Source organism: Triturus cristatus, chromosome 2_1 (assembly GCF_964204655.1).
Source record: "Triturus cristatus chromosome 2_1, aTriCri1.1, whole genome shotgun sequence".
Classification (NCBI taxonomy): Eukaryota; Metazoa; Chordata; class Amphibia; order Caudata; family Salamandridae; genus Triturus; species Triturus cristatus.
The window spans coordinates 633,298,925-633,312,681 of record NC_140581.1 but is presented as its reverse complement, the minus strand read 5'-3'; the positions used below and the strand labels follow the sequence as shown (position 1 = coordinate 633,312,681).

Genomic DNA, 13,757 nt, shown 5'->3' with positions numbered 1-13,757 from the left:
CTCTTGCCTCTTTTTTTACCCTTCTTCTCTCTTTGTGTGCCTCTCTTGCTTCTTTCTACACCTCGCTTGCCTATTTCTGCAGTTCTCTTGCCTCTTTCTGCACTTCTTTTGCTGATTTGTGCACATCTCTTGCCTCTTTCTGCACCCCTTGGCCTCTTTCTGTACCTCTGCTGGTTCTTTCTGCATTGCTCTTGCTTCTTTCTGCACCTCTCTTGCAAATTTCTGCACCCCTCTTGCCTCTTTCTGCACCCTACTTCCCTCTTTTTGCACCTCTCTTGCCTCTGTCTGCACCTCTTTTGCCTGTTTGTGCAACTCTCTTGCCTCTTTCTGCAGCTCTCTGCATACCTTTTCTGTGTAGTCGATATATAGTGAACCTTCAAGAGTAAAAGAGAAGTTTAAGACATTGTGGGAGATGGATTAGTGATTAGGCTACTTTGTATGAGTTTGTGGAAAGGAACAGTCAAAGTAGGCCTCTTTCTGCACCTCTGCTGCTTCTTTCTGCATTTTTCTTGCTTCTTTCTGCACCTTTATTCCTCTTTCTGCACCTCTCTTGCCTCTTTCTGCACCTTTCCTTTGCTTTCTGTACATGTCCTACCTATGTAGGCTTAGTTAGAAATTAGCATTTAAAAAAATGAAAAAAACACAGGTTTCAGGGACATTATAGTTATGAATTGGGACATTGGGACTGCCACCTGTCGGTGGTCTCACCAACATCCAGGTCTTAGGTCCGACAGCCGCATTACAATTTGGATGGGCGTACCGCAGGGTCTGGGGGACAGACCACCGCCTCCGGTGGCAGTCGGACACTAATCCCTACAATAGAGGTGATTAGGATGTCCATTTTCCACAGCCTTTCACTGCTATGAAAAGTCTGTTGGAAAGGGTCCTTGTGGGCCACTGCTAAGAGGCGCCCCCCCAAACATCCATGCACCGTCTTCTAGGTACCACATGGTGCCTGGCACACGGTGCATGGAAGTTTGAAAATGTGCCTTTTTGTACTACGGCATGTATTGCAGCCCTTTTCCGGGACGCAGCACAAGCTGCAGTAGACAAATGCAGTTTCCGACCGCCTTCACAGCAGTCTTAATAAAATATGGCGGGTTGGACAGCTGACTACTTGTCTGGCGTTCACAATCCTGCTACGATGGCGGTCGGATGATCGACCAACCGCCATCGTAATGAGGCCCTCTTTTTCAGTGGATTTCTAGGATTGCTTCTGCCGCGCTGGTATTAAAGAATATTGTACTTAAACTCTAACTATGTGTATGGGTGTGTGAGTGGTAGAGTATGAATGTGTGTGTATTCAGTCTGGGTACAAAAAAAGAAGGTATGTGTATGCAGGTGTGACTGTATGTATGTATGTGTTTTTGTGTATCTTTGTGTTGGCATGTGGGTGTCTTTATATATGTGTGTGTTTTTTACTCACAATTTGTTTAAATTTACACTAGTTTCATGTCTTCCATCTTGTTTTTTTTCTTATTCCTTACTTTGCTACGTCACCCCCATCAACCCTCCTTCACTCTTTTCTCATTTTCAATTCTAGTGCCATCTTTTATGTCTTTTTGCCTCTGTGTTTCCATTTACTGGAATTTGCATTTTCCTTGGAATTTACATAGCCCTTAAAGTGGCATACGTACCTGAAAAAATGTCTGCCGTGTTTGCAATTTTATTCAAAGTTGAGAAGTTATAAAAAAAAACATTTTTACTATGTTTTTCCCACATTTTTCATGCCTCTGACCCATTTTGGTGCCTCTCTTTAGCTGTACATTTGTTTTCATGGTTCTAAAGTCACATGGAAGTTTGAAGTCTCGATTTGCAAGGTGTTGGAAACACATTTTTGATCTCCTTCATCAACCAAAAGAAAAATTCAATGTGATAGACAACATTCAGTAATTTCGAATTCACAAATTTAACACAGAAAATGTACATAAATATTAACCCTTTCATGCCCACTTGGTGCTTTCTTCAAATGCTTAGATCACAAAAACTACTGAACAGATTTACAATAACCGTGAAAACCATGCTTTCTTGGTAAAGATTTTCTTTTCAGACAAGTTTGGATTAAATCCATTCAGTGGTGAGCAACGTTTCCTATGGGATTTGAAACAGAAAAGTACATACTTTGGACCCCCTCTTTATGTTTTTCATGATGAATTCACACAAAAATTGCATGCTTGAAAACTACTCCAAATAATTCTAACTGGTTAGTAAGTGCTGGCACATATATTTCAATTTGTCTTTTTAGTGAGTGCCTCTAACTGGTAGCTAAATACGCACATGTGCATATATTGTGTTTATGGCCTCAAGCTTACCTCACTATGACAAGCAAGGTCACAACATCTGGAACTCTCTGATTCTTATTTATGACAGCTCTGTGTCACTTTGGCACCACATTCGTGACGCAGGGCTCTCATTTTGATTTATGAAGCCACCCTGCGTGTAAGTTGACAGAGCGCAAACCGCTGTGTCACCTTACTCAGCACCAGGAGGCGTTCCATGGGTGTTGTGGTGCGTTTTCCCACACAACACCCATGGAATTTAACGCTGCCCCAGATTTACAAAGTGATGTAAACCTGGGGAAGAACCAAATCCGTACGCCTCCTGAGGTGAGGTGTAATGAGGAGAAATATGTTTATTTCTCCTCGTTTTTTCATCTTTCCATGTGTGCTGCATTCTGGGTGTTGTGGTGCGTTTTCCCACACAACACCCATGGAATTTACCGCTTCCCCAGATTTACAAAGTGATGTAAACCTGGGGAAGAACCAAATCCGTACGCCTCCTGAGGTGAGGTGTAATGAGGAGAAATATGTTTATTTCTCCTCGTTTTTTCATCTTTCCATGTGTGCTGCATTCTGCAGCACACATAAAAAGAGGAAAAGGTTTCTTAGGATTGTTTATGTGCAGGAAGGTGCCCTTTCCTGTACAAAAACAATCCTGCATGCAACTGAGGCACCCTTGCACCATGGTGCTAGGCTGCCAAAATGGTGACAGCACAGAGAGAAAGGACAAGAACGCACCAAATTGCTTCAATACGGTGCATTCCTGCCCTTTCACTTTGGTGTAGGGCACCGCAGCAAGGTGCTTTGCTGTGCTACCCTACGCCAAAATCCCAAAAATGAGTCCCTCTGTGTTTCTGTGCTGAGTGGGCATAACCCACCAGTTCATGCCTGGTTACCCATTTGAAGTGGAGCAATGATCAATTTGAATATGGTTGATCTCTTTCGATAACAGCCAAGAGGAGTTTTCAAACAATAGACTTTCATGCTAATATGTAACTATAACTACCCACAGGAATTTCCAGTGTATAAGAATCTCCGATTTAAGCATTTCCATCCACCTCTTTTTGTATTCTTACTTGGAATGTAGTTATTATTTATATTCTGTTTTTCCAGGGACGTCAAGAATTCATGCACTGTAGATGTGTGAAATGAGCAAAAAGAGAAGGAAACACTGCAGGAGGAGAAGCAGCTCAGAAAACCCTGAGTGGAAGTTAAGTAAGTTTCCAAAATTACATCGCTTGGGTAGCATGCAATCACATGTCCTTTTTACAGTACAAAACTATCGTAGAGCATATGTGCATCAGCACATGTAGGAAAGAGCAATGAATTAGGAATGGGCCAGCATGTTGGTCTTATTTCAACATGCATATTAAAGTAAGAGAGGGAACTATAGCAAAGCTCTTAATCATGTGCCAAATAAAAAATAATTGTGTAAACAAATATTGCGCCTGATTCACAAACGCATTTATGGTTGTGGAAAGTTCTACTACAGGAGTACTCATTTAAATATTCTGACATGGCTTTGTAGATCGGCCCTGAAACATCCAGCTCCCTATTAGTAAAAGTGCAGAGAGACCTGTGAGAAACTCGATTCTTAGTTGGGGTGACACTATACTTGTTCGGTCCAGTGAAGGTTTCAGCAATTTAAACCCTTGGTAACCGTGGCATAGAGCAAGCAGGCTTAACTTAAGGAAATGTGTAAAGGGTTTACAAGTACCAAAACAGCTTGAAAGTCAAAAACACAACACAATATTGCGGGACACAGGAAAGAGAAAAAAGCAGCAATGGAAAAAATCGAGGGCGAAATCCTTGACATTGAGGGTGCTCTCACAGACAATAACGCAAAGGAGGCTAGGCATATTCTCGATATCAAAACGAAAGAGTATTGAGACATGGCCACAGATACAGCCAGGATTCAACATATGGCAACCAGTCATAAAATATACGAGCTATACGAGCTAGGATATAAGACAGGGAAATTGCTTGCCTGGCTGGACCGGCGGGAACAAGCCAATAGGATAGTTACCACTCTAATCTCAAAAGATGGTGAACAGCTTAGGGAGCCTCAAGCAATTGCGAAGGAATTCGCAACCTATTACACAGAAGTGTATTCACCCTCCAGGAACTGAACAGCAGAGGAGGCGAAAGAATTACTTGAAGACATGCCCATCCCAGCCCTGGATGCAGAGGCCCTGACTCTTACGGAGGAAGACATAATGGAGGGAGAGATAGAACAGGCGATCCAAAATATCCAATCGGGGAAAGCATCAGGGCCCAACGGCATCCCGGTTGAGCTGTATAAAATCACCTCAACCACATTGACCCCCCATCTAAAAAACATGTATAATGAAAGTCGGGAGCTAGGGGCATTGCTCGAGGATCAACGTCTTGCATCCATTGTAGTGATTCACAAAGAGGGTAAACTAAAAGATAAATGCACGTCCTACCGGCCTATCTTGCTGATAAACGCAGAAGCGAAAATCCTTGCCAAAGTACTTGCCGATCGCCTCTTCCAAGTACTCCCGCGATTGGTACACCTGGACCAGTCAGGTTTCATGCCAGGGAGGAATACAGCGCTCAACTTTCGCAGACTTAATGGAGTGCTGGGAAGGGTGGAGACAATACAGCAGGAAGCAGTGGTCATGTCTCTCGATGCTCGGATGGCCTTCAACACCATAGAGTGGCTGTATATGTTCACAGTGCCGTTGAAAATGGGGTTCGGTCCTAATTTCAGGGCATGGGTTAAGCTGCTTTACGCAGACCCTGTGGCACAAGTGGTGGTTAATAATACAACATTCCACAGATTCCCACTGAAGACATGGACGAGGCAGGGGTGTCCTCTGTTGCCCCTGATTTTCGCAGTAATGTTGGCACCCCTGGCTTTTGGGTCCGGAGGGACCCAATGGTCAGGAGATTGCATTGGACTCATGAATGGGAGGACAGAATATCCCTATATGCCGATGACATCCTTTTGTATTTGGCATCCCCTAAACATTCAATTCACAGGCTTTTAAATTCTCCAACTTTGGAAGGTACCCAGGCTATAATATAAATTGGTCCAAATCCACCATCTATGTGTTACATGGCAAATCCCAAGCACTTCCCGCTGACTGCGAGGCGGGGGTAGTAAAAGAGGGCTTCCGCTACTTAGGAATGTTAATAATGACAGACCCAAACCTCTTTTATGACCGTAACTTGCTGTCCCCCTGCGGCGCCTACAAGAAGATGCAAACCACTGGAAGACACTGCCCCTCTACCTGCTCTGCAGGGCATCTCTTTTTAAAATGATGGCACACCCCTGTTTTTCTACATCGTACAAAATACACCATACGCTGTACCCCCCAAATACTTTACGGAGATAGAAAACGAACAAAGAAAGTTATTATGGGAAGGAAAGCCATTGAGAATTGCTCACCAGAAGCTAGTTCGGGGTTCAGGGAGGAATCGCATCACCCGACATACGGAGATACTATTGGGCGTCACAACTGGTGGCCATTAACCACTACATGTATCAGTCGCCGGGCGATCCAGCTTATCGTAGGGATAGGTATGTTCTGGGTAGGAGGGGATAAATGAGAGTGCTGTACACCTCACTGAGTCGCTCAGCTCTTACGGGAGCGACCAAAACCACGGTTCAACTGTGGCATACGGCTCAGAAACAGTTGGGGTGGAACAATAGGATCACGCAACACACCCCACTTTGGTATGCAGAAATACTTGCGCAAATGGGCAAACATCAGAGATTCGATAAATGGGTCCTCATAGGGATATCCCGGGTGGGTAATCTGTGGGTGCGGGCAATGTATGAATGTTCAAAGTACTTCAAAAGGAGTACGAATGATCTAATACAGAAACATTTAGTTATCTACAGATTAAACATGCATTGCAGTGAGCGATCCCCAAGGGCGTGATCCTCCCAGAGTCCTCTCCGCTGGAAGACAGACTCCTAATAGATCGTTTGACCAAGAAAGCAATGTCCCTAACATACCAGAAACTGATAAATAACTCCCGGACCCCCTCACCAAACTTAGAGACAGGTGTCAGGTCGACATAGGGGAAATTAATGAAGAGGACTGGCAAGACTCTCTGTCGTCCCTGAAAGAAGTGGCCATATCGAGCAAGTTCAGCTGGTGCAGCTGAAAATATTGCAGAGGATAAATTACTCGCGTAGTTGCCTAGTGAGAATGGACAAACTAGAGGATGCCTCCTGTGGAAAAGGATACGGCCTGGAGGGTACATACTACTACATGATTTGGGAATGCCCTAGAATGCAACTATATTGGGAATCCATCACACAAAAGATGTCCGAGGTTAAAGGGATAGAATTGACCCCCACTCTGAGCTGGTGTCTCCTCAATGTATGGGAACCCACAGATCTTAGTGAGAAGGGGCGGCTCTGGGTCACATTGGAGCTCATAATTGCAAAACGAAATATTGCCAGACACTAGGGGGCCCCAGAGGTGCCGGGCGTACGTGAGTGGGAGAGAGACCTGGATTGGTGTAGGGTTGCGGAGGAAACAGTATATACAAGTAGGGGATGCCCTAAGAAATGTGAGCAGATCTGGGGCATGTGGAATGCATACTGTGGAAATCTGTGTGAGAGCCCAATGGTAGAGATGCAGAGGAGAGTAAACCCCATGGACGATTCACCGTAATAGCAATAGGCGGAGTGTGGAAAGCAGAAAGGCTGGATGGTAAAAGAGACATGCCCAGGAATGTAAAATTGTACAAATAATGACAACGGGTACCAAAATAATGTGTAAATTGTTATGCTTCCTGTCACTTTAATAAAAAGAATTAAAAAAATAAAAACACAATAAAAGTCCCATTGCAATTTATAAAAACAGAGCATAATTTAATGAGCAAAATGACACCAAAATGATAAACATCCAATAAGGAGAACTGCAAATATAATTTACAAAATATTTTTAAAGGAAAATAGCACCCAAAAGCATGAAGTACCAACCACAGTCATCTGGTTGCTCGTGTCTGGGCCAAAGGTACGTTTTAGGCCACCCGCGATGGACTGTGGGTTGGATATAAGAGCCAGGTTTGTCCCAGTGGAAAAATCACCTCCTGGCATTGACAATCTTCAGTGAATACAGGCAGTGGGCTGGCGTTGAGAGAGGGGCTCGACGTCACTGATTCTGGTGTTGGAATAAAGTTTCGGCAATATGGCTGGTTTTAGGCAGGAGAAGCTCCACATGGGAAAAGTTCAAGTTTTCTTCTTCAACTATGGCACAGATGAAGCTGTACTTTCAAATCGAAGAGGGCTCAGCATTGCTGGATTCAGCATTAAAATTAACATAGTGGGAGCTACGGCGAAGCATGGCCCAGCGCCCTCTTCAAATTGGCAAAGCGGTCACTCAAAAATGGTTCTGAGGGCAGTTCCTCTCTCACTAGGATTGGTGCCTGGCTAAGGTGGGGGAAGGCCCAGGTGTTAGCTACATCTGCCTGTGACAGGGTAGGCCTCTTGACAGGTAATTAAGATACTTCATGAAAGGAGTTACTCAGCTCCTGGGTGACAGTTGGAAGTGCATGCAAATGAGATTCTAGAGTCATCAGCAGGTAGAAGTTGGCTTTTTAAAAGTACTTTTTGTAAAATATTTGTTACCAATCTGACTTTAGCAATAGATTAGGCTTGTAATATTTGAAAAATGTCAAGAATGAAGTTTGTAGCTGTTTCCTAATCAGAGAACATTATTAATTTCAATATTGTATCCCAGTGCTTTCCTTTGGAAAAGTAGTAGACTCCATGTCCTATGAGCATTCAAGGCCTATTTAGGGGTGCCTTATTAATATTTAAAAGAATGATTTAGGCCTGTCAAATAGAGTTGTTTTGGCAGATAGAATTTCTAGTTTTAAAACTGCATAGACAGGCTACAGAGGCATTTGAGTTAAGGATGGGAGCATGGTGATTCCTCTTGTTTTTGTGCCAAATGTCTCACCATTCCCTCCCACCTGCCCCCTCCCTGGCCAGCAGTGAAATCATTTATGCTTCCACTACAAACCCAGAGTTCTCCAATTTCAAATTGTTGTTGTTTTCAAAAGGGCACCCTTGCTGTCTCAAAAATGAAATTAGAGCTCTGCCAACATACTGCCGTGATAACACGGTCAGGGCAGCAACCATAGAGGCATTCTACTCCCGAGGCTTCACCTAGAGAGGCATCTGTAAGGATTATTGTTCAATGATCTCACCAGGTCTGCCGTCCCAAAGCAGGAATCTGTCCTCTATGTACAGACAAGAGAACATGGGAAAAGCTCCCACTTTGAGCTCATGGGCCAACTACACTCACTTCCAAAAAGATTTTGGATTAATAGAAGGCAGATTTATTTCTCACAACTGTCCATGTTGGAGCACTGAAACTGACAACACAACTGTATGGTGTCTAGGAGGGTGTATCACTGAACACTGTAAAAGGTGTTTTCTCAAACAAAAAGATAAATGTTGACATCTCCATAAATTAAATGAGCAGGATAAATATGCTTGCTATGTTATCTGTTATTTGGCCATGCACTCTTTTTACACAGAGTGGCCCAGTGTCCACCCAGGGTGGATTCCTGTGAGGACAACCATTGGAAACTAGTAGACCCTTCACCTTCATTAAGAGTCACCGGTGAGCTGTAATTTTCTTTGGCTGGAATGATGATAATACACTATTACTGCTAATAATAAACATAAAAACAATTAGGGTAATTTAATTTGGAAATTCAAATTGAAATTCATAAATACATATTTATACTGATAATGAACAATAGACACGATAAGACAATATTGGAATTAACCCTGTTGCAGGGCCAGGTAATAATTGGAAATGATTTTAAATTTGTCCAGGACTTGATCACAACAACTGAAATAAGGTACCGACGGAGAGAAAGCCAAATATGTGCACAGCTGTTATTATATATTGGTGGATACTTGACAATCTCAACACAGTGAAGACCAACATTATATATATATATATATATATATATATATATATATATATATATATATATATATATATATATATATATATATATATATTGCAAAAAGAAAGAACCCACGTGGCTGGCACTCACAGAAAGGATAAAGGCTATTGTCAGGTAAGCGGCACACAGCACACACGCCCCCTCAATGCCACTGATCCGGCGCGTTTCGGGAATTCTCCCTTCCTCATGGATCACTCAAGAAACAGTGCGGCAAACAAATGGGCTGCTAGGAAGTGTCCACCTTTTATTCTTAACAGGAAGTCTGCCTTAGGTGAGATTAATTAGCTGTAGCATTCTGGGTATTGCAGTCCAATTATAATTTATAAAACCCAAGTGTCGGATCAGTGGCACTGAGGGGGCATGTGTGCTGAGTGCCGCTTACCTGACAAGAGCCTTTATCCTTTCTGCCTGTGAGTGCCAGCCACGTGGGCCAAACCCGGCCACGGCGTGGCACCGCTGCAAGATCCAAGCAGAGCCGCCCCTGTGACACATGGCAGGAGTGCGGTGCGGGTGGCCTGGAGGCTGCTGTGTTGATGGTTAGTGCGGTGTTCATTGGCTCCTTCTGCAAAGAACTTTTACAAGATACCAAGGATGTCTTGAGATTGTTATCAGTTACAACATTTGATGTTGATCAAGATCTCCTGGTGTCCTTTGATATTGCATCACTGTATACAGCCATTCCGCAATTGGAAACTCTGGAGGCAATACGTGAACTACTGGAAATTGCTCCTCAAAATCCAGAAACCATTACACCCATTCCGTTCATTATGGAATGTGCAAGATTGGCAATGACTGAAAAAATTTTCAAGTTCGAAGAGAAGATGTACCTTCAAGTTTCAGGAACTTCGATGGGGAGTATTTTTGCCCCTTCGTTAGCCAATCTGTATGTTCATGTCTTTGAACAGAACCATGTACTCAATGTTGACAATCCATTCCGTGAGCAAATAAGAGTGTGGAAACGCTATATTGATGACATTTTTGTCATCTTCAGAGGTACCACCCAAGCTGTCTCGGAATTCTATGATTGGTTGAATAACCAAAATTCCTTTTTGAGATTCACCATGGAGTACAGTAAAGAAAAATTACCTTTTCTGGATATATGTATATACCCTGCAAATGGTGGTCTAGGTTGCGAATTATATAAAAAACCCATGGCCAGAAACTCTCTGCTTACTTTTCAGAGTTACCACCCCAGAGCATTGCGAGAGAATTTGCCGGTGGGACAGTTTTTGCAACTTCGCAGAAATTGTTCGGACACGGAGAGTTTTTGTAAGCATGCTCAGAATCTTTCTGTTCAGCTACAACAGCGTCAATATTCCTCACATTTAGTAAAGAAGGCAATGAAGAGGGCGCTGAACAATAACCGAGATGCTCTGCTCGAGCCACCAGTAACTAAACCATCACTGTCGAGACTTACATTTGTACACACTTTTTGTACTCAGACAAACAAGGTTCAAAAGAGCATACGTAGACACTGGCCGATTCTAAATATTGGGCCGGACACCCTACCAAGGCCCTTCTTTTCATACAAAAGAGGTACCAGTTTGCGAGACACCCTTGTACATACCAGACCAAAAACTGTCTCACCTGTCAAAAGCAACACATTATGGGATTTACCGAGGGTTCAAGGACATTTTCCCTGTGGTACATGTACAGCTTGTCCACAGACCACACCAACTAAAGAGGTTGATATTGGGACACAGACACCGTGGGTAATTAAAAAACACACTAACTGCAACTCTGAAAGAGTTATATACCTCATTACTTGCCCCTGTTCATTGAGATATGTCGGGATGACGACACGCAAAATAAAGCTGCGCATCAATGAACACAAAAGTACCATCATGTGCAAGAAACAGGCGACTAAATTGACTCAGCAATTCCTCACCTATCAACACAAGGCAGAGGAATTACAATGAACGGTACTAGAACAACCGTTCATTCCGACACACGTTAGCGACATCACCCGCTTCCTATTCAAAAAGGAACAGAAATGGATTTATTTACTCCATAGCGACACACAAGGGTTAAATGACGATATACCCTGGACTAGCCTCTGAGTTCATAAATTTCTCCATGGCTATATGATTAATACAATCTTTTAGACCTTGTACTTACCTTGGTGCAAGTGTAGCACACTTAGTCAAACTGGGGTCTGACGTTCCTTTAACGATAGGCTATATATCATTATATTGTCGTTGTTATAATATAATGTTTCTGCCTTACATTTATGAGCAGTTGCTTACACCACTTTCGCAATGCTTATCTGTATGCTCATTTACATTTTAACATTAAGCTACTGTTCAATTACATTGTGCCATCGACCCATATTGCTTTTGAATGGCTAACACTCCATGCATTATGTTTGTCACTGTATTCGAGTACAATTTGGTACTCGATTAAGTTTATGCCTTTGCTGAAAGACTTCAATTACCATAAGTCTCCTTCTTCGTTGACGCATCTGTTACGATGCCGCGTGTCTATTTATACGCGTCAGCTTCACGGGTCGGTGCCTCCCCGTCCAGCTCTACGCAGCCGGAGGTACCGACGGATAGGTAAGCGTTCTTGGATAATGCTCCGCTTACATTTTGAATCCAAAGTTAATGAGACTGGTTCATTATGGCAGCAGTCTCGTAGATAGCTATTTGGAATCTATGTTTAGATCTTGATCGTTGCATAACACTCCTGTGAGACATAAAACATCGATATAATTTCATTTTTATTCTCATTTTTACGTAAGACTAGAGGAGTGACTCGATAGATAACAGAAGCAGTGTTATTCTTTTCAGCCGGTCTCTGTCGGTATTTTCATACATGAGACAACATTTGAGAAGGCAGGTCCGTGGATGGTTCGCCGTTTTGTTCTCCATGTTCCTGTAGATAGGACAAGCGCGTAGTGATTTTTAACATTGACAGTAATATCGTTTGTCATACCCGTTTATTTCAAATACAGAGCGGGCCTCATTCATCTGAGCGGATGCCAGGTGGGGTGAGGAGAGACCCCCTACGTTGAGGGGTAAGCGTTTTACTCAATAAGTTCTCATTTTGGTAAAACAATTTTTGTATTCAGCACAATTTGCTATAGATTTGTCTATTTTAGTTAAATGAAAGACATTATTATTAACTAAGTGGAGCCTTATAAGCGTCTATTTTTTCAGAGATAATATTGTGAAGAAAAGCCTGTGAACATCATTGATATTTCCATTATAATTTTCTTTATTGTCATTTTTAGGATTTGAGTATTACTCCACGAATATTCGGGAGTGCTTCAGAACCTGCATTCAAGTAGGTTTTGTATTTTCATTTCTTTTTTGGATAACACACCATACAGCAGTAGCATGTTTATTCTGGTCCTGATGAAAGCCTGATTGGCACTCAATCGATAGGCTGAAACATGTAGACCAACTCTAGGACACCAGCAGTTATTCTTTCAAACTGCTTTTGCACTGTTTTTAGTCTCATCACTTGGTCAGTTATTAATAAAACGGTTGTACTGACCCTGTAGATGTTTTTAACATTTGCACTCACTGATTTTGTTTTTCTGCACTGCTTAAACACCATCAACCACATCCAATTGCACCTTAGCGACATCATGGTAGATCTGGAGTTGTGAATTTCATTTCTTCCTCTCTGTTTATACACCACATGGTTCTCCTGAACTGGAGTTGAGTGTATGGTTGAATCCTAAATGATGATGTACGCTACTTTTAGTGGCTGATGGGATTCAATATCAATGATACTGTTCACATTTGTGCTTTTTTTTCCTGATTTTGAAGATGCCTATATATAAAGTATTGGCTCCTACATTTTGACCCTTGTTTTCCGTTTGTTGATATTGCATTAAGGGAAAGGGATTGGTAACCATAGGGTCGGTAAATATTGTTCCCTTTGACCCCCCATTCAAAATTTATTGTTGTTATACCTTTATCCTTTCTGCCTGTGAGTGCCAGCCACGTGGGTTCTTTCTTTTTGCAAAATAATATGTGGTCCAAACCCGGCCACGGCGTGGCACCGCTGCAAGATCCAAGCATAGCCGCCCCTGTGACATATTGCGGGAGTGCGGTGCGGGTGGCCTGGAGGCTGCTGTGTTGATGGTTAGTGCGGTGTTGATTGGCTCCTTCTGCAAAGAACTTTTATCAAAGACCCTGCGGCAGACGCCCCACTTGGGTTTTATAAATTATAATTGGACTGCAATACCCAGAATGCTACAGCTAATTAATCTCACCTGAGGCAGACTTCCTGTTAAAAATAAAATGTGGACACTTCCTTGCAGCCCATTTGTGTGCCGCACTGTTTCTTGAGTGATCCATGAGGAAGGGAGAATTCCCGAAATGCGTCGGTTCAGTGACATTGAGGCGGCGTGTGTGCTGAGTGCCGCTTACCTGACAAGAGCCTTTATCCTTTCTGCCTGTGAGTGCCAGCCACGTGGGTTCTTTCTTATTGCAAAATAATATGTGGTCCAAACCCGGCCACGGCGTGGCACCGCTGCAAGATCCAAGCTGAGCC

At 42.9% G+C, this 13,757-nt stretch overlaps 1 protein-coding gene across 1 annotated transcript in view; it reads left to right on the top strand.

Moving 5' to 3' along the window:
* Positions 1–3,418: 3,418 nt before the first annotated feature.
* LOC146865704 (uncharacterized) overlaps positions 3,419–13,757 on the top strand; it is a 632,622-nt gene continuing 622,283 nt past the window's right edge. Inside the window, exon 1 of the mRNA XM_085640187.1 lies at positions 3,419–3,494. Coding sequence (XP_085496313.1) covers positions 3,419–3,494 — 76 coding nt within the window. The remainder of the gene's footprint in view (positions 3,495–13,757) is intronic.